Raw genomic sequence first — 20,967 nt, 5'->3', positions numbered from 1 at the left:
AGGATCATTCAGCCCCTACCCCTGTCCCATAGAGTTCAGGCTGCCCAGATCTGGAGATGTGAGACTACCACATTTGTCTGTATTTGTCATGCTGTTTCTCAGTCAATACCACCGGTGCAGAGCTGTGTGTCCCACATATCTGGGACCTCTTCTGCTGGGCAACATCCCAAGGACCTGGTGGCTCCTTCTGCGAAGGTCACGGAGGCCCCACATGTACGTACAGGGGTCACTTGAAGATGGTGAGTGAGCTCCTTAGGATTCAGCCATTTCTCAGTTCATGCTCAGTGTCACAGCATGATATTTTGGACGAAACCACTGCGGCAGCATGGGGTGGGTTGCACAGTGTGAGCAGCTCAATTCCCCAGTGATTTCACCAGCATATGTGGGAACCAACAGGAGCTGTAAGAAAACTGTCATGGGGCACAGCAAGGTCCTCCGAAGATGTGTGCTGCAGCATCCCTGTCCTTATCACCCCTCTTGGTCTGTGTGTCAGCATCTTCTTGCTCCTATAACAGGAACTGGGTGAGATTTCCTGGATTTGTATCTGATCAACAGATGAAGAAAAACAGTTTCACTTCAGCCTTTGGTGGCACGACAAACTGAATCTGGACAACAGCTTCTGCTCAGAGAAAAAATGAAAGACAGAGCTGTTTCTTACTTTTCTTCTGCCCAGTAGTTTGATTTTCCTTCTTCTTGTTGTTTCTGAACAGAACTGATCCATTTTGTAGACATGAAAATGGCAAGTGAAATATTATCGCTTGTTAGATTCTTCTGCTTTGTGGTTTCTTTTTCAGAGTAGGGAATGAACCATAAAAACAAATGGTTTCAACTTCTGATGACCACACTTGGGAGGTAGTCCACTTACCACTTAGCCATTGGCAAGAAGATGTTGTCTCAGCCAATGGTGCTAGACCAAGACCCAAGATTAGGTGTTCTGTTACATGAAATTGCAATTCCTCAACTCAAAAAGCAGCTCAGAAAGCACCCACTGATGAGCCAGCTTCAGGTAGGATCCCTGATGTTCGGCAATAATCTTGGGCTGGCTTGCCTTGACTTAGCAAAGGCTCTCGCCAAAACCCAGCAAAGTCAATAGGTGATGCACATCAGCTACCTGGCCTTTAAATGGGTTTGGAGATCTGAAACCCTGCTGGTGAGAGTGGAAATGAGATTGTGTTTCACCACATTGCATGGTTGGAAGCAATCTATGCCCAAAGAGCCTAGAAGAACATCATACAAGAGTTTACATACGTGTGATGAAGCGATATGAGCATGTGCTGTCATCTGTCTCCTGCATCTCTCTCCTCCCGGTGCCCTAATGACAACATACCACTGAGGAGGAACCTGACCGCCCTCTTTAGATGAGATTTGAAGCAGAAGCAGAACCTCAAATGGAAAGTGAGTGAGATTACAGCACCGTAACCTTGATAATTACAAAATGGGAAACTGCTCAGACTAGAACCTGATTGGAGATAAGCTCTCCCAAAGGTTAAGCATGCACAGCAAATATCTCCACCCCTGCTATTGGCCCAGACTGCTCTGAGCTGTGAGTGGGCCAGTCTAGAAAACCAAAGGACCCATATTTCTCCTCCCCTTTGCAGATATGCTTTAACACCCTGAGGATTCACGGGCGCCCTTCAACTCACATCAGCCTGAATGAGAGCAGTTTGGGGCATGTGTTGAGGAGGAACAGTCTTTTCTGAATTATCACTGAGCCTTTGCAGATAACAGTTCTGCCTAGGTGGCCACATTTCTAACATTAGCACTAAATGAGCAGTGTGGTTATACTACCAGTCCTACAATATCTACAAGTGTAAAAACCTGTGTGATTTGTCATTCAGCTGTTGTCGACAGGAAGCCACTAACAGCAGCCAACTGACAACACCAAGAAGAGTTAGGGTTTCTCTTTCTGTGCGCTGTAAGGATTAAAACTTACCAAGGAGAGCTTGTGCTCTGAAGTTTGCACCCTACAAGAGAGTTTTCAACTCTGGTGGACAGCTTGGACCAAGTGGGCTATGATTTAATCTGACAAAGGAGTAGCCAGGTAAGTGCAAATAGTTTTCCAAAAACTTTGCTTCTTTCTGCTGATGGTTTCTTGCCCACCTCTCCATTGAGTGCATCCTCTTAGAGCACACAAGATGCAATCCATCTGTGGTGGTTAAGCCCTTAAAGATGTGCGGTGGGTTGAGATGGTGTGCATTTCTCCCTTCCCTTCTGGCAATGTGTATCTTCTGGAGTCTGGGCCACCTCTGAGGTGGGAGTGATGCTCTAAGTCAGAAGCTGACCTGGCATGTTCTCTCCCGGGCACTGATCAATCTCATTCTCCTAAAAAGAAAGCAAAAATTTACAAATAGATGAAAGCCCTTAAAATGGCAAAGGGAAGTACAAGTTTTGATGCTTGCGTTCCAGGCGATGGTTGCTGATCTGAGTGCCTGGACGCTGCATATGGTGCAGAGAAGGGCTGAGGCTTTAATTCCCCATCTGCCAAGAAGGTCACTGGGGGCTGAGGATCTTTCCTTTGTTGTTGTGCCCTACAAATAGGTTGGATCGTTCTGAAGCAGTTTGTCTCTTCCGAGGTAATAACTGTACTTTCACCACCTCCTCCAGTCAGGCTTGTACAACCAAGAGCAGCTTAATAATGCCAGTTGTGGACAAAGCTTCTGGCAATCTGGAGTACCCCAGTGGTACAGAACAATAGATTTCATGCTTCTTCCCCTGGTCATTTCCCATTCCCACGCATGCAAATCCTACACAAACCTCCATAGCTCTCACTCTTGCTTGGATACCTCAGACACCACCTTGATTACTGGATGACCTCCAGGAGGGAAGAGCAGCTGCACTGCCATGGGGTGTTTGCATCTCAGAGCTCTGCAGATGTTTGCTTAATGCTTCATGGCCAGTTTGGCAATTTAATGCTTTTTCATGGCACTTTAACTGCCCTCCCTGTGAAATGGGGGCACTTGTTGCCTATCCTGTAAGCATGCTGCCAGACTGTAATGATTACAAATCCTTAAAAAGAGACAGGAGAAGGTGCTACACATAGCACTGACACATTGTTCCAGGTCTGATATGTGCTGGAGGAGCGGAGAAGGCAAGAAATTAAGGGGAGAAAAAGACAGCTGCAGACCAGCAAAGGCATGCTCATTAATATGCTCCACCAGTCATTACGTGAAGGTTTAATTAAATCTTTTTCAGAAGGTCTGAGGGCTGCAGAACTCATGGTTTCTTGCACACATTCTGTAATTTCTCCTAGGCCTCCTGCAGCACTATCATTATGCTGATGCACAGAAGTCTGTAAAATAAATTTGTTCGTCCCATTTTTGATTTGCTTTGTCAAGATAGGGGCTGCCACTGCACCTTGGTTGCAGCTAAAAAGCAGAAGGCTGAGTTTTCTGATGGAGGAAAAAGGACCCAAGAAATATTTATGTGAAAATTTTGTCAAGCTCCCCCTGATTTTTTTCTTTTTCTTTTTTTCTTTTCTGCTTGTATAACAACTTTCTATATTCTACTTAAGAGAATGTAGGGTATTCTTTCTTGCATTTCTACCCTGAAGTGGTGTGCTCCTCAGCCCCTGTTAAATAAGCCTATGATATCTCAAGCTGAGCATTAAAAGAAATTGAAGCATCTAACTTTGGCACATTTTGAGCATCTATTACAGACAAGAATATCATTTATTTTATTTCTGCTTTGTGACTCTCCTCTTAACTGTGTATTCAGCCTTTCATTCTCCATGAAACCTCTGTGGATGCTCCAGAGTCCAAGAAGTTAGTTAAGCTGTTTTCTAGTGCAGACACAACTTCTGGAAAGGGGATATTCTTCACTAGCAATACCCCTCTGTCATCTGGAAACAGGTCCCTGCAAGTTAGGTGGGAGTCATGGCACAGCATTGGGCAGAGTAGAAGCACTTGGGCACACTGTTGCTTCATCATTATTTGTCTTCCCTTCTTCCTATCATTCTTCCCATTTTCTCTGTTAAAAAAGGAGTTTTCTTGCTGCTCTTCCTGCTTGACAAGGCACAGGAGGCAACCAAGCGTTGACTCCATGTGGATGAGCTCCTTTGCAGTCAACAGTTTCCTGCAGACCCACAGGGTTCAATCACGGGCAAATGTTTCATAAGTTCTCTGGGGCTAAATCCTCCTGGAGCCATCGGCAACCCCGAATTTTCCATTCACTTATTCATTTTCTATGGTGCAAGTCAGCTTTTGTGTTAGGTTTGCAGCAGATGGCAAACAGTGGAGATTAGAAGTAGTGGAGGGGATGGAATTCTCCCTTTCCAGAGGTCTTGGCAAGAGATTACAGCCTCGGGGTCCTGCTACTTGTGGAAGAATTAGCTACACCATCAAATGTCACCATGGAACTCGAAAGAAAGTACATCCCTGTGTGAAACAGGATATTCAGGGTCATGGTTATTGCTTAAAAATAAATGTTAGAGCACAACTTAGCCAGCAGGAACATAAAGCAGACATCCAGTACTTTGCATTGGACAAGCCCCGTGCTTCTCAGAGGTCAGTCTGTCTTCCATATCTGGGCTAAACCCACTTGAATTCCTTCCACCGGCCAGCCAACAAAACTCCCCCCTAAAAACAAAACCCAAAAGATGGCAATTCCTCGTGTCGAAATAAAAAATAGACTCATAACTATAATCACTTCCAAGAAAATGTTGCAACGGGGCTAGAGAACAATGCTTCTGGGGTTTTACAGAGTAATTTTGCTTTTGTTAGTGTTGGTCAGTTTTAACTTGGAAAACATTGTGGTTTTGCCTATTCAAGATTCCAAACCCAATTATAAAATGCCCAAAGCAAAGGCACGCAGTTGAGCAAAGGTGCAGACAGTGTGAACAATGTAGGATTTTTTGCAAGGAGTGATGCTGTTTGATGTGTCCTTGGCACTGCAAAAAAAAAAAAAAAAAGGAGGGAATATGCTTCAAGTCTGTGATGGACAGGATAAGCAGATGGGGCTTTCAATGAGGGTAATTAGTTCTGATGATTGGGAAGTCATCTTAAGGATGTAAGAATTGGAGGGCTGGGACAAAGCGCCTGGGGAGCAGTGAGAATTTCCATCACTGGGAGCTGGTAAGCACAAGTTAGGTAGTCTCTCAGAAATGATATAAGCCCACTGGACAGATTAGGTGACCCTTTAGGTATCAATTACATGTTTAACAGAATCATACGGGGTGGAAGGGCCCTCTGGAAATCATCAACCCCTTGTAGAGCGGGTTCCCTGGAACCTACAACCCTGTAAGACATACATCATTCCTGAAGGGAAATGGACTTTTCAAAACTCTCTACCGTTTACCCCCTACAAACTTGTATTTACTTATGAAATTGTTTGTTTAAATTGACAGAATCTCATAGGACACATTCTGATCCTCTGGGACCAGAGAAATCTGTTACTGATCAAAAAGCAGTGCACAGGATCCTTCGTGTCTGGCATGTCAGGCATGTAGGAGACAGAACAGAAATACAAATGAATCCTTTGCTTCCCTGATGAGAGGAGAAGAGTGAAAAATTACTCATTTGTCTGGGACGTCGGGGCTGCTTCGCCAAGGGTTGGATACACAGCTCTTGGTGGGTAAAGGCTGGATGCACAAACTCCTGGTGTCATTCGCATAGAGGTCTTTATGGCCAAGAGGAAAATGAGTCAACTAATTGCCCAAAGCACCAGGGTCCCCATTTCCTGCACTGTGATATATCCTAGAGCAGCGAAAGTCATAGCTTTCTCTTTTCTCAGATCCCTGTCCATCCCTAGGTGATGGTGACAAGTCATGAAGGACCATGAGATTACAAAGTTGCCTCCATAAAAGGGTACCCCACTTCTCAGGGAAGGAGTGGGAAAAGGGGAAACCTGTCTGTGGGCAGAGGAGCTAAGATGTTGCAGGACTTACTTCAGATCAGGTTGGTACCTCTCCAAAACCTGAGCCACAGCAGCATCTGTATCTATGAAAATAACTGCTCATGATGAGTGGTCTGAAACCAAGAATATTAAGGGCAGAACGACTCAAAATGGAGGCTGGAGCTACATGATCTCTGAGGTCTCTTCCAACCCAAGCCATTCTATGTTCCACAACAAATGGGCTTTGAATACAGGTTAATTGTGATCTGTGGAAAAATCAAGACATTGTCAGAAACACGTGATGGAAGGAGGGGGAGCCAAGGCCACGTTAAACAGCAGGAGAAATTGATATAAAAGCTTTAACTTGACATTTGTCTCGGAGTTTTTCCCAGTTGTCTCTTACGTATTTGGCTTTCAGCATTTGAGAGGCAGAGGAAGAAGACTGTAGCAAATATGCATCATAAGTTTTTATTTGTTTCCAGCACCAGAGGGAGGATACTAGTCAGTCAGGGTCTCAGCTGCCACAGGTAACCAGAATAGGCAAGGTGTGAGCAGCCTGGCAGGGAGGGCTGGGGAGGAGAGCTTGTCCCACTTGGGCAGGCTCTTGGGTGCTAGGAGAACAGATTCTGTCAAAGCTGCTGCTGTGTTTTCATCCCAGTCCCTTGGCATAACCAAGCAGTGCCCACACAGCTCAACAAGAAGTCCTAACAGGGAGTTTACCAGCAACTAGAGCATTTTGAAGGGTGAGAGATTGAGACCTGATGCTGTTTTACCACTGGAGACGCTGACTTTCAGAGCTCAGAAAGTGTAAGTGGACATGGCCCTGAGCTGCTGGAGCTCAAGGAGCATTTGGACATCATTCTCAGACACAGAGTTTGGATTTTGTGGTGCTGTGTGGAATCAAAGGTTATACTCGATGATCCTTGTGAGTCCCTTCCAACTCAGGGCATCCTTTGATTCCTATGAAAATGGAGGCTGGAGAATTGGTTATCACACATCAGCATCCTCATCAAGCAGCACTATGTTGCATTAAATTAGCTTTTAATCTGCCAGGGGAATGGAAACTGGAAGGTTCAGATGGTAAATTAGGCTAAATTAGTCCTGTGGAGTGGTAGGTCCTAGAGGTCTTTCTTACAGGTACACCCAAGAGGCGATGGAGTCACCACCCCTGGAGATGTTGAAGAACAGTGGTGATGAGGGATGTGGCCAGTGGGCACGGTGAGGGTAGGTTGGGCTTGGACTTGGTGATCTTAGAGGTCTTTTCCAACCTGAATCATTCTATGAACATCTGGAAACTGATGCACTGCCAGTCAGATCCTACTTGGGAGGGTGAGGCAACAGCCTGCACTTTCAGGATGGAGAAATCTGTGCAGGTGGAGTCCATCTGGAGTGACCCAGGAACTGCATACAAGATATTTTCTTTTTTTAGTGCCCTTTTTGTGTGCTTTCTCAGTGATTTCCAACAAAATACTTTCAAAAGATACCTTTAGACTGATGCTCCACCGCTTCTGAGTAAGCAAACTGCAGAAGGAATCACTTGCATGGACTCTCGGACTCTGGATCTCATCTCAGGACCATGAGATATACACACCGGAGGCAATAGATGAAGGGCTGACCTGAAGATAACAGCCAGCATCATAGCCAGGGTATCTTAGGCAGCAAAAATTCTCCTTGGAATAAAAAGAATGGACCTTGTCATACCTATTCTGCTTATTCAAACTTCTCTCTTTGAGCTGCTTTAAACGTGCCTGTGACTGGAAGGGTCTGCACAGCAGCCTGATTGCTGCTGCTGGGTTTCCCCACTGCCTGAATTGGAAATGTGTCTCAAATCAGAAGCAGGTTTCTGTCTGGAGCTGCTGTGCTGCTGCCCTTGATGACTTGGCAGCCTTATTCTAAGCCTTTGCTGCACCTCATGGCAGCTTCTCCTTCCTACCTCTGTGGTGGATGGCAAGCCGCCTTCTAAAAAAGCAACTTCCTTTTTTTGTAGGAATAGGAAGTGAAGCTCACTTAGCAAAGAGCAGCCAGGTACCTCACACGAGCTCTTTGCCAAAGGGCAAAGCTCTGCACAAAAGCTCAGTGTGCTCCAGCTAGCCTTGAAGTTGTCACCTCCTTCCCCAGCCCCAACCTGGCCCCTTCTGGCTCAGTCTCCTCTCAGCTGGAGGAGAGAGGGGACAGCAGAATGCAAGCTGGTGAGGGAGAGGTCTGACAACTTTGTGAGGGCTTCCTCATTTCTGTATGTCCTCAGTATGCAAACAACCAGCCTGGTTCTGCACACATCTGGCTGGGAGCAGTTGGGTGAGTGTCTGGTGTGGTTGTCTTCAGAAAGAACCTGTGCTTACCTTGGCTTCTGCCAGCTCTCTGTTAAGGGGCATAGAATGGCCCAAAGATTCCTACTTAGGGCCCAGGCTAAGGTCCCACAGTCTTGCAACTCTCCGTGGGTTTTCTGCTTTTGCCAGAGCTCTTGCGGAGGTGATGCCCATGAGTAGCACTGGGACAATGGGCACCTGCATCCTGAACCAACTTCCCCACGTGCCCAGCATCGTGCCCTCAGCCAACCTTGCCCTGTCCTTGGGTCTTACGGCCATTCAGAGCCCTCTGCTTTGGCCTCAGTGCTGCTCCACAAAGCCTTTCCTCTGCCAAAAACAACACCAGAACGTGGGTGACCTTCGGGCTGTGCACCGTGCTGAGCGGATGTCAGCTTACGTTTGTCTTCCCTTTGAGAGCGGCTGAACTACGAAGCATGAGATCTCTCCAACCTCAAGAATGCTGAGACCCAGCATCCCTTCCCTCCTGCTGAACCGTATGTTACAAAACCACAGCATGCAACAACCCACAGAGGTCACTCAGTGTTTTTTTGGGGGACTTGGTCCTTGCAACAGCTTAAAGACAACAAACGGTGGCCCAGCAGGTCTGCTCCATGCACACATCAAAAATACTCTGGAGAAAAAATCCCTTTTGGCACCCTATGGGAAGCCTCAGGAGTCAGTGGAAACAAATTTTGCTCCTTATACAACAGTCGTCTCCTGAGACAGACAGATTTCAGCCTTCCTATTGAGTTTGCTGAGGCAGAATGAGAAAGTGACTTCTTCAGAGTCACCCACAAGTCCCTGCCCAGGTCTTTGGTCATCAGACCATGTTGCCCCCTCAGTGCTATGCTTGAGTAGGTTCATAGAGGGTTGAGGCTCCCTGGAACAAAATGCAATTCATCTGAAAAGATCTTTTCATTTTTATTATTTTTTGTTTTGTTTTTAATCACTGCAAAGTCCATTTGTTCAGCTGCTTCCTAAAATTTGGTGGTTTGCATAGTGGAAAAACAACCCATTCACAGTCATAGCTTATTTTAATGACAGCTGTTAATAGCGTGTGGGTTTTGCTGAGTTTTGTGCCTGGGTTCTCTCTGAGTTTCACTCCTTCTTCATTGCTATTTTGGCCAGATTGTCCGGGAAGTGGAACTTGCCCCCCCTCCCGGATGGATCATGCCAGTATTTAAAATAGAGCAAGGAATCCTTTGGGGGAAGAAAGGAGTCAGTTCTGACACGGAGGCATGATTAAAAAAAGAAAGTCCATTAAACGTGAGTGCAAAATCAGGCTGCTCCTGCAACCTGGGGGTGCAACATTCAAAGCCCTCAGTCCTACAGATGGTGGGGACGTGATGTGAGCCAGGGATCTCTAAGACGGAAGTTTTCCAAGGGCTCTCAGCCCCATGGAGCATCGGTCATGGGTCACACCAGTGCTTCGTGCATCCTTGGGTCGTGTCTCCACGAGCAGCTTCATAGGAAACAGGCAAGTAGGGCTCATCCCATCTCTCTAAACATTTTCCTGAGGGTGGGGGAGGCTTCTTCTCTACCTCTATCCTATTTCCTCTTCATTTGATATCTCCCTGCCCTGTTTTCCTTTCCCCTTGATCCATAGGACAGAGTAAAAAGATGGGAGCAGCACCAGAGGTTGCTATAGTCTGGCCCCAAGGGATGGTTTTCAGGGAGGCTTTTCCCTTGGTTTGCAGCTAAAAGAGAGAAACCTGTGCCAAGCATGTGTACCTTGGTCCTCCCACTCCCCCCAACCCATCCCCCAGGGTCTGTGATGGAAGAAATCAAAGTGTACGTGTGGGGGAGGCTGGTTGGAGCTGGACACTGCTGTGAACAGCAAAGGAAGGGCCTTAAGCTCAGGAGCCACTTCTGACCATTCTCTCTGAGTGATCTGAGGTGTTCAGAAATGGAGCTGGAGAGATGTTCGTCTCTCCCTGTAGAGATTCTGTCTTTCCCTGTGGAGATCCTATCCTTCCCCATGGAGATGTGCATCTTTCCCTATGGTTCAAGGTCTCATCTGAGCATGGTGGGAAGGGGCAATGTTCCTGCTGAGGCTTGACCCAAGGGACTAACGGATCCTGCAAAATCCTATTCTTTCATCTTCCCTTGCTGATGAGAGCTCATCTAACCTACTCTCGTCTCCAAAGGGAGGGCTTGCAGAAGGGGCCTTCCTCAGGGCAGAAAAAATGCTGATCAAACATAGTGGTGTGGAGGGACACCCCAGCCATCTCCTCGCATCCCCACCACTGAGGGCACAGCCCTTCCTCGTGTCCCCATGACTGAAGGCTAGATTGGGCTGGGTCAGGCTCATTCCACATCCCTGCAGATCACCAAGATGCATTTCAAAACAGAGCATTGCAGGTTTTGGCCCAGGAGCACAGGCTGTGCTTGCTTCCACAGGACTTAGATCTCCGTCAGAGTTGGCCTGTGGAGTGGATCTACTCTTGCTGTGCTCCAGCTTGCCCACAGCCCTTGAACAAGCTGTGGATTGAAATATCAACAGAAATTGTTATGCAGCAGTGCAGCTTTGTGATAACATCCCTCTTAATTGGTAAGCCCCCGAGAAACTCCACCACCCAAAGAGCTGTGAGTGCTTCTCCTGGCCCTGTCCTCCTCCTTCCTCTCTCCAGTGCATCCCCATCCTCATGCTGTGTTATCTCAGCTCCTGTAGATCCATCCCCACCTGGCTGAGTTTGTATTGAAAGCATCTTCAAAGGGCATTCATAGAATCGTGAAGGTTGGAAAAGACCACGGAGATCATGAGGTATGATGCTGACCTGTAACCACTATGCTCCCTGACAATGTCCCTAAGTGCCACATCCCCGTGGTTATGGAGCACCTCCAGGGACAGTGACCCTAACACCTCCCTGGGCAGCTGTGCCGATGCATAACCACTATTTCAGAGAAGAAAGGTTTCCTAACATCCAACCTGAACTGGATGGCTTGGAGTATTACCAGGTCTTCAGTGTTTTTGAGTTGATGCAACATGTAGCATAGACATCTGCATCGCTCCCCAACGAAAGCCATGATGCTCCCTGATCCGTGCCCTCCAGCTCTTCACACAAACTTTCTACACTGCATTTCTAACTTCTTTGTGCACGGCCTGCTCCCTCCTAGTGAGAAGTAGCTCTTGGCCATAGGAGTAACTATGACTTTAGCTGGGGATGCAGCACTGTGTGCATCACCTTCTTTCTGAGACTGACATTCTGCGGGATCGGTGCTGTTTTTAGCACAGAATATTTCTTGCTGCTCAGTTCTGACTTCTAACCACCTCCTAGCAGCGAAGCCACTAATCATGCAGGAACTTAAACATAGCATTAAATACATCTTGACCAAACCCCAGCAAAACTGGAAAGCAGTCATGGTAGCAATGGCTTCTTCGTTCACATTTGAGTAGCTGATCTAATCAAGCTCTTCTTTATTTCTTCAGTGCTGTGTCTTGCAAAGCCATCCAAGGTTGCCTAGTTTGTAAATGTAATGAACTATTTTGCTGATAGGGAAGAAAGCTTCAGGAGTACTTAATGCAACTGGGATGTGCCTAGATCTGGGGGGGGGGGGGGGGGGGAATCAACTGATCTTTTTTCTCCTCACTTACGTAAAACTGCAAATTTGACATAACAAAATCATTGCATCAAAAGTGAGCTGATTTCATTCATCCTTTCTGGTAGGGAGAAGATGCAAAGAGAACTTCAGCAGTCAGGACTCTTTATTTTTAGAATACGTTTTTATAGTTTTGTGTTTTGTTTTAAACGCCATTTCCTTTTGCATGCATTTGCTTAAGAAAGACTTTCTGAAATTTTAAAATGAAGTGAAATATCTAATCTTGGTCAACTATGAAAACACTTTGCTGAACCCCTTCTGGAGTCTGAATGGAAAAGGGGTCATTTTGTGATTTCACAGGTCTTGGGGATTTTTGGAGCTGCCCTCACAGTAAAACACTATTGGCTTGCTCAGGTCTTAAGTTATTTTTCCATGGCACAACTTCATGGGGGTGAGGCAAATAATGGGTCGAGACTTCTGCTTTTCTGTGACATTCAGTCTTGTTTTTTTCCCCCTGTGCACGCCCATGCAATCCCAAGGCTGTTCATCTGTGTCATCCACATCCCTGTTGCGGAAGATATTATCACTTTCACATCAGAAGCAACATTTGTTTGGGTAGCGGAAAGCAGCCAGCCACAGGAGGTGGCATGCCTGTGATGCAGGATTGCTTACCATAATGAGGATGGGGAAATTAGGTCATGCTTGCCACACCCGGCTTAGCACAGGTACCTCCATCCTGCTCTCCCATCTGCTACAACAAATACACAGTGTGTGCAACCATCAGGTCCAATTTGTGACCACCTTGTTTTCTTAACACCCTGAGGCACCGAGATGAGGCAGATCTCCAAACCCTGTGGTCAGCAAAGACTTGTGTTCACTTTTGCTGGACTCCTTAATGGGACTTCAGGCACAGTTGGATGGTTTGTTCCAGTACGGTACGTTCTCCAAACCTTTTCAGAAATGTGCAATGATAGAACCTTCAGTCATGTTCTCAATTCTCCACCACAAAGCCAAACCCAAATGGCAGTGGAAGCTTTTCTCGAGCTGAGCTTTTCAAAAAATCCCTTTGGACCATTGTTGCAGGAACATCTGTACCTGCATCCAGCCCTCCTGAGCCAAAATGTCCCCTCTGAAGACCACTGAAATTACCTTCTGTCCTCAGTCCTATCCAAGCACCCAATGTGTATGTGATGTGTCACGTATTTGTTCAGATATGGATGATGCACAGAGCTCAGCATCCTTGTGTCTTTCAATTTGCACAGCAAGAACTCACTTGACTCTCATAGGAAGACTTCTGTGAGAAATAATTTTACTCAAAATTTACCAGCATCAAAACTGGACATCTGGAAAATTTTCCATTGCATTAAATACTTGTTTCATTTTCAAATTCTGGTTGCTTTAAAAAGATGTTCTTAAAATAAATATTCTTGGTCTTGAACTTGAGTAGAGTTGAGGAAATGAGTGAAAAAAAGAGTGAACACAGGAAAGCATTTTGGTTAAGTATTAGCAATACGATGAATAATTTTCTTACCTATACTTAAGGACTGTCAGAAAGAAGGGTTTCCTCACTTTCAGCTATTAAAGATCATAGAAATCATAGAACCATGGAATGGTTTGGGTTGGGAGGGACTTTTAAGATCACGTAGTTCCAACCCCCTGCTATAGGCAGGGACACCCCCCTCTACACCAGGTAACTCAAAGTCCTCCATTTTTAGGTGGGTGAAAATTCATGAGACGAGGCTTCCATGATTTTCTGACTTACTATTTTCTCTTCAGTGATCTGGGAAAAAAATGAACCAACAATCCAACTAAACAAAAAAATGAAACAACAACAGTAAAAAAGAACAACGAGAATGCTAGAAGAACTGTCATTTTCTTTTAGTTACTTTCCTTGACCTTTCTTTTTTGTGTGTGAAGTTGATTAAATATATATATATATAAAATCGTAAGCAGAAGTGCTTTGAACAATGTATGTTCATCTCAGCCACCTTTTTTTGGGGGGTGGAAAGATATCAAATAATTGAAATCTTTACCAGCAGTGGGCTGAGAGGTGACAAGCAGAGTTCTGTATTGGTCACCATTTGTCTGCAGCATTATTTTGAGATTTATTTAGGACCTTCTGGCATGAAGGGTGGTCTCACTGGATACTGAACGCCTGGGGAGTATGAACGTTGGATTTTATGGGGGTTATGATTACCCAGAGCTGTGCAAATCTCTGCATGCAGTGCAGGAAAAGATGTGGGTGGGAGGGGATGACCTTTATCGGAGATTTCTCACCAGTTCTATTTCCCTCCTGAGATGGGACAAGTTGTTTGCTTCTTGGTGTGGTTTTGCACAGACGTATCTTTGACACTTGTATATGGGGAGAAAGCTCTGTAGTTGGACATCCAGCTGCTCCAAGGATGTTCCTCTGGACACAGCAACACTGTGTGGGGATGTAGAGCTCAGAGCACTGTCCCTGCTCTCCTCAGGCACTGTCAGTAGAGATGGGATGGCCATAAAGCCCTTTGTCCTCTGATGGCACTTGCTATAGCTGACATCTCTCCATGCTGTCCCATGACACTGCTCCACCAGTGTCATCCTAGGGAGTGACTCAAGACTCCAAAATGTGCATTCTCCATCCTGAATATTGTTCACTGGTCTTCTCATAAAACAATCACAGAATTATAGGGGTTGGAACGGACCTCTAGAGATCATCGAGTCCAACCCACTGCCAAAGCAGCTCCCTAGCCCAGGTTGCACAGGTAGGCATCCACGTGGGTCTTGAATGTCTCCAGACACTGAAAAGAGTCCAGCCTCATCCCTCTGCTTCCTGCTCCTTAAACATTTATAGATGTGGATCAGATCCCTTCTGAGTCTTCTTTTCTCAAGGCTGAACAGCCCCAGGTCTCTCAGCCTCTCCTCATAAGGGAGGTGTTCCACGTCCTTTATCATCTTTGTAGCCCTCCACTGGACTCTTTCCAGGAGATCCCTGTCTTTTTTGTACCAGGGAACTCAGAACTGGACACAAAATTCCAGTCCCAGCCCCTGTGACATGATTGATGATTGAAATATAGCAGAGTTCTTCTATATCTCATAGCCCCTAACTCTGTAGGGAAGATGGCAATTTCCATACCAGCATCTCCCATTCAGGGTCAGAGTATATCAAGGATCCTGTGGTGGATATTTAGCCATTATTGACAAAGACCATAGGCATGTATCTAAGGCAAAGTCAGACCCTGAGGTGCTTTTTTAAGATTGGTAACCTTGGTTCTGATATCTTGACTGTCATACAGCCTTGACTTCAAATGACACTTTTCTATTCTCTGGGTGAAAAGGGAACTCGATTCACTCTCATTTATTATCCTGGTAAATAACATCATTCAGAATCAGAGATGCAGGCATGAAGTTATCTTTCATCAGTTTGCAAGTGGAAGAGAAGGAAAAGCTCACTTAACAAACCATGTGCCACCGTGTGACAAGCAGCTCTTCGAGCAAAGCAAAGCCTGGTTGCCTCCTGGACATAAATGAACTTGCTGCAGGAAATGGTGTGGCTGATTCAATGGGACACCTTCCAATCGCACTGAACCTCTGCCCAGAGAGATACTGAGGTCTCTCTACAGATGGATGAACGACCTGAAGGTTCAAGTCTGAGAAAAGCTCAGAGATGGATGGATGCTGTAAAGCTTTTTTGGGGGAAAACAGTGCATGTGGATGTACCTATTTTCCTCATTACAGCAGAGGCCGAAGGGAGAAGGCAGCTGAAAAAGAAGTTGGATCTTCCAACTTCTCTGCTCCTGGGGCTCCTCATCTTCTTCCTGGGGTCATCATCTCACGGCTTGTGGTCTCCTCTTCCTTGGAGTCTTCATCTTTCCCTCTTCTCTTGAGGCTGCTGATCTTCTTGGTGTCTTCATCTTCTTGAAGTCGTCATGTTCTCCTTCTCTCTTAAAGCTCACCGTCTTCTTGAGGCCACCATCTCCTTCTCTGTCCAAGGTTGTGGACTTCTCTTGGTCACTTTAAAAAACTGGGGTGGCTCTGTTAGAAACTTTCTCATTCCAAAGATCCCAGATTTTGAAACACAAGAACCATGCTAGGAAGAAAATGTTGCTTTTACTTGAATAATTTTTTCACACAAGTTTGATTTGCTGGAAAGAATTTAGAATACACTTGTTGGATTCCTATTATCATGATGCAGCACCAGACTGATATTTGGGGAAGATGACTATTGATGTTCTTCCCTGGATCTTTAGTCTTTCATGTTGGTTGCAGACTTTGAGGTATTTTGGCAAAAACAGAAGTCGATGTGTTTTTGATCAGCTACAAAGATTTGAAGTTTTGCTTTGATTTTTTTGTTGTTTGTTCTGTTTTGTTCTTGATATTTTGACCATATATTTCAGTGTCTTTATTTCAAAAACAGGGATTAGGGCAAAATCTGGTGCTGGATGATGTAGTACTTATGGCAATAACTTTTCAGTAATGATGGCTTCAACTGTTCCCTACGTGTTTAGGAATCTTAGAAGCTTATGGTTGCTGTGGTATGGCTACTTTGGCTACCAAGACCCAGTGTTCTGATAGGATTATTGATCAGAGCTGAAATTGTATTTCAGGGCTGCAACTTAAACCACACCTCAAGCACAAATATGAAAAATCTGGAGTGGACTAGAGGATAGCTCATGGAAAGGGACTGATTAACTTGTGTCTAATACTTCTCCAGGTGCCTGGGATGTGCATTTTCTAACTCACATCTATCTGGAAAATGTAATTCATGATGGGCAGGAGACCCACACCTTGTGAGACCTTAGAGCATCTCAAATAGTACAGCAGCACTGCACGTGGCCAACTGAATCAAGCCTTAGGCCCACACTTTATGGGTAGGATTGATGCAAACTGCACTATTTACCTCTGTTTACTAAAGTGTCCCATCAGGTGCAATGGGACAACCTGAGAGCATACATGAGCTGCTTAAGCACAAAGATGGAGGGGACAAGTACCATGCAGACAGACACTACGTCACTGATCTTGCAGCATGAAAGGGGCATGACCTAAAAAAACACCTGAGCAATATGTCCACAGCTCAGCCTTGACCTGGACACTGTGCAGCATTCAATAAGCCCCAGTATATCCAGACAGCTCAGTACGGTGATATTCCCTGGTTTTGACCTTTCTGAAGTGCACGTATGAAGTGTCACCTGCATATGGGACATGTCTGCTCCACACCAGTCAGGGTTTCTGCCTTGGGGAGGGGACACGACCAGAGCGGTCATTTGTGCCTTCTTTTTTCTTTCTTTTTTTTCTGGTGACTGATCATATCTCCCTGAGACTTATCTGCAACATGTGAAGGATCAGGCTTTTGTGGAGTTCACAAGGCCTGAGGAGGTAGGAGGACTGTAGATGGGATGGTTTTAGACTCATCCACCCACTGTACCGTTGCCCTCCATTCACATCTTCTCCAGTTTCTTCTTCGTGAGTGAGAAGGCTGTTATGTCTCTCACTGCTTACACCTTTCCCCGAGAACAATTTGATCATAAAATACTTTCTGGTTTTTCTTCCAGAATGGGGTTGATCGGGAGCAAAAACCATCTGATGTCCAGTGAGAAATTTACTTCTGGAAGCAATCCGAAAAGCAGGAGTCGACCTCCTCCTGCCCCACCCAAAGTAAGTCTCCAGCTTTTTGTTCTTATGAAGTCCTCAGTAGCTCAGATAGTGTCTGGAGTGATGCAGGCAACACCTGTGTGTGCCTGTAGGAACTGGAGTACTTCTATTTGCTGAAATTTAGTCAGCTCATTGGGAAACGTTCAAATGCTTAACACATCCCCACCAGCTTTTTAATATGAGGTGAACAGTTCCCTGTCAACACCTTCTCGCTCTGGAGTTTTTCTGTGTAAAGTGGATTCTGTTTTCTCTTTCTGTTATGGATGTGAACTGTCTGAGTGTGCTCACAGTGATGCTACTCTGACATGCTGTGTTGTGCTGAGCATCACTTGGACACTGCTGCCTTTAGCTCTCTGCAGTGCAGGCTCGTGTTGCTGACTTGCAAACAGCACAAAGATGGGTCAGATTCAAGCTAAGATTCAAAGCTACAAACCACAAAGGAAGTTTCACCATCAGGGAGGACAACGAGCTTGATTGACAAGGAGGGTCTGCAGCTAATCTGTGTTGGGCTGAGAATCAGAAATGCTGAGCTCCCACTGCTCCCTGTGAACTCAAACAGCCCATGATTGCATGAGCACAGATCAGCGAGGTACTGAGTTTGGATTTGGGTGTTCTCAAATAATAAACTCTACACATAAGCCTGGGAAATCGTTTAATCTAGCTGCCTCTCACTGTATGGAGAACATGAAGTTTTCTCTCTTCCTGCCCTTGTCAGCAGTTCAGCCAGCCACCAGCACAAGAGAAGCTCTGGGTTCAACTAGCATGTGAAATCCATCTCAGGTCTCGAGCTCCCAGAGAAGGGAGGCACTACCTATCTTAGCTTGGGATGACAGATGGAGGGGTTTTTGCTCCTTTAGTTTCACTTCTGAGTACTCCCATTGTCATGAGCTTCAGTTTGCATGACAGAAAACATCAGCTTGACCACGAGGATGTCCTTTTCCTAAATTTCCTTCTCTCCATTTCACCAGAGAGGAGCTGCTCTCAGTGTGAATGCAGAATCTTCGATTTCCTTCCAACACTCATTCTTTTTGCCACGAGCAATGAGCTCTCGCAAGGCAGAGAAAGTCCAAATTCATTTCAGTTATGTTTGAAGGAGCAAGGTGTGAGCAGCCCTCCCTCCCTTCCCGCTCTGGTGAGAAGCAGGAGTCAAAGGGCAGCATGGATTGGAAGCAATCTGTATTTTTTAATTCTGTGTCTGTAGTTCACTCCTTTTGCAAATATATAAATACCCCTGGCAGTGGTCAAAGGCTCACTTCAGTGGGTCATAATTTTACTAGAGAGTCACTGCCTCTATTTGAAACATATCCCTGAGCAAAAAATATTCCACGTGCCGTGGGGCAATCATGGCAAAGAGCATTCTAGGTTTTCTGCTTCAAATATTACTGTAACAGCTGATTCTCAGTGGGGCCCTTCGTGTCTCATCCCCCACTGATCCTGGGCATCAGAGCCAGACAAAGAAGAGTCTGAATGAGTGGGTAGGCAGTTACATTTTGATTTACAAGGCAGTCAATGTTTATGCAAGCTGACAGTCAAGCCATCTACAAATACCTCACAGCAAAACATACTAAAACCAGCATGACACACAGGGACCCGGGTGTTGGGGCTGTCATCTGGCTGCAGTGGGCTCTGGATCAGAGTCCCACTCATCTCTGAAGCTGAAAGCAGGTCCTCCTGCAAACACAGCAAAGTGATTATGTCTTCTTTTCTCGTTCTGTTTCTATCAAAGGGCAGACAATTTATCAACCTCTCTCATCTAAACCAAGCCTCTGCACAAGGTAAGATGCTGAGCTCAATTGCTGTTTCCTTTGCCTTCCTGTGGGCCTTTGCAAGGTGGTGGTCCTCCAGCAGCAGGTCTCGAGAAAGAGCTGTCATGTCACAACCATGTGGTTTTTGTAATTTTAGTGTTGCCAAGCAGGGAGTTTGTCAGTACACTATTGAAAGCTTTGATTTGAATCACTACATGTTCGTAGTGGACAATTTCTCTTACTCATTGGAGAAATTAACAGAGAAATGCACTCCTTCATTGGCTGAGCAAAGTGAGATCTGAGGCACTGACTGCACGAGATCCCTCTGTCTGCAGCACAAGAACTTGTGGATGTAATACCCAGCTAGCTGAAGATTTCAGAGGAAATAGCAGAGAGACTACAAAGAGAATGACAAGAAAGAAAAGTACAAAATAAGGATGCTCAGAACCCCTGCTCAGAGCCTGCTTGTTGGCTTCAACCACCTCTGCAATTATCTGCAGATTGCAGATGGCATTTGGTCAGTGATTGCCTTTCAGCAGGAAGCCCTCTGCTACCTCTGCCCAGCCTCCAACAGCAGCTTGTAGCTATTTGTGTCAAAGAGATTTTGCAGATTACAGATTGAGGGAGAGAATTAGAAGAAGGCAAAAAAATAGAGGAAGCGTTTTCTCATGCGGACAGAAGGGGGGGGTAAGGCTGAGGGAAGGGAAAAGTGGGATAACAGATGTGATTGGTGCAACAGCAGACCTTGCTTTCATGGTCTTATGGATGCCTCTGCTTTGAGGTGGACAGAAGAAGTACAGGAATGCCAAAATGGAAACATTAAAATGTTCTGATATGAGGAGGTTTGGTGTTATTCAGCCCTACAGCTGTGCTGACGCGTGGTGGGACATGTGGCTCTTCATCCATGTGAATCTGGGTGCACTTCTATGGAAGTATTTTTTTTTCCAGAAACCATATTTCCTTACTAAAAATTGTTTTCAAATGGTCATGTGCTCCTACTTCCACAACTGAGCAGACATCACTGGTATTTTATGCTTTTTAATTTTTTATTTTTAGCAAAGATTTCACTCTGGCTAGAAGCACAACCAAAGCAATGTTCAGAGGCACCTTTTACTTCTGCTTCATGCCAGAAGGCAGAAGTGGAAAGATGCTAAAACACACATTGAGGCATTTGCAGATCTCAAAAATATTGTGGCTTTTTGGGTATGGTTCCAGTTTTGGAAGAATACTTACGCTGACAATTCAGGAAGTTCTTGCTTTTCTCTACCAGTGCCTAAGTTTCCAGAAATGATGCTATGTCTGCCTCTGTCCTGTGTAGCAACGTGAGCTGATAGGAACCATGTCAGACATTTGAAATATTCTGCTGACAAAGAATGATTCCAGTGAACTGATAAACAAAGCACAATTTCCAAACTATTCAATCATATCACAAAAACAGAAGATTTGAATTATATACTGTGAGAGCATTTCAAGGTGAAATTACTGACTATGGATGCTTGAGAAGTAATATTAATTTATAAACATCCTTCTTCCCTTCCCTTCCCTTCCCTTCCCTTCCCTTCCCTTCCCTTCCCTTCCTTCCCTTCCCTTCCCTTCCCTTCCCTTCCCTTCCCTTCCCTTCCCTTCCCTTCCCTTCCCTTCCCTTCCCTTCCCTTCCCTTCCCTTCCCTTCCCTTCCCTTCCCTTCCCTTCCCTTCCCTTCCCTTCCCTTCCCTTCCCTTCCCTTCCCTTCCCTTCCCTTCCCTTCCCTTCCCTTCCCTTCCCTTCCCTTCCCTTCCCTTCCCTTCCCTTCCCTTCCCTTCCCTTCCCTTCCCTTCCCTTCCCTTCCCTTCCCTTCCCTTCCCTTCCCTTCCCTTCCCTTCCCTTCCTTTCCCTTCCCTTCCCTTCCTTCCCTTCCCTTCCCTTCCCTTCCCTTCC

The 20,967-nt window shown here is 45.6% G+C and overlaps 1 protein-coding gene across 2 annotated transcripts in view; it reads left to right on the top strand.

The window, feature by feature from the left end:
* The first annotated feature begins 1,555 nt into the window (after nucleotides 1-1,555).
* Nucleotides 1,556-20,967, top strand: part of BLK (BLK proto-oncogene, Src family tyrosine kinase) — a 36,718-nt gene continuing 17,306 nt past the window's right edge. For both annotated transcript variants that reach the window (XM_065730465.1, XM_065730464.1), the window contains exons 1-3: nucleotides 1,556-2,041; nucleotides 17,207-17,309; nucleotides 19,033-19,081. In XM_065730465.1, the coding sequence (XP_065586537.1) occupies nucleotides 17,208-17,309; nucleotides 19,033-19,081 (151 nt within the window). In that variant the 5' untranslated portion in view covers nucleotides 1,556-2,041; nucleotide 17,207. The remainder of the gene's footprint in view (nucleotides 2,042-17,206; nucleotides 17,310-19,032; nucleotides 19,082-20,967) is intronic.

This window comes from Cyrtonyx montezumae, unplaced genomic scaffold, assembly GCF_038088225.1.
Source record: "Cyrtonyx montezumae isolate F1298 unplaced genomic scaffold, pur_monq_1.0 scaffold_13, whole genome shotgun sequence".
Taxonomy (NCBI): Eukaryota; Metazoa; Chordata; class Aves; order Galliformes; family Odontophoridae; genus Cyrtonyx; species Cyrtonyx montezumae.
This window is presented reverse-complemented; position numbering and strand designations above follow the sequence as displayed.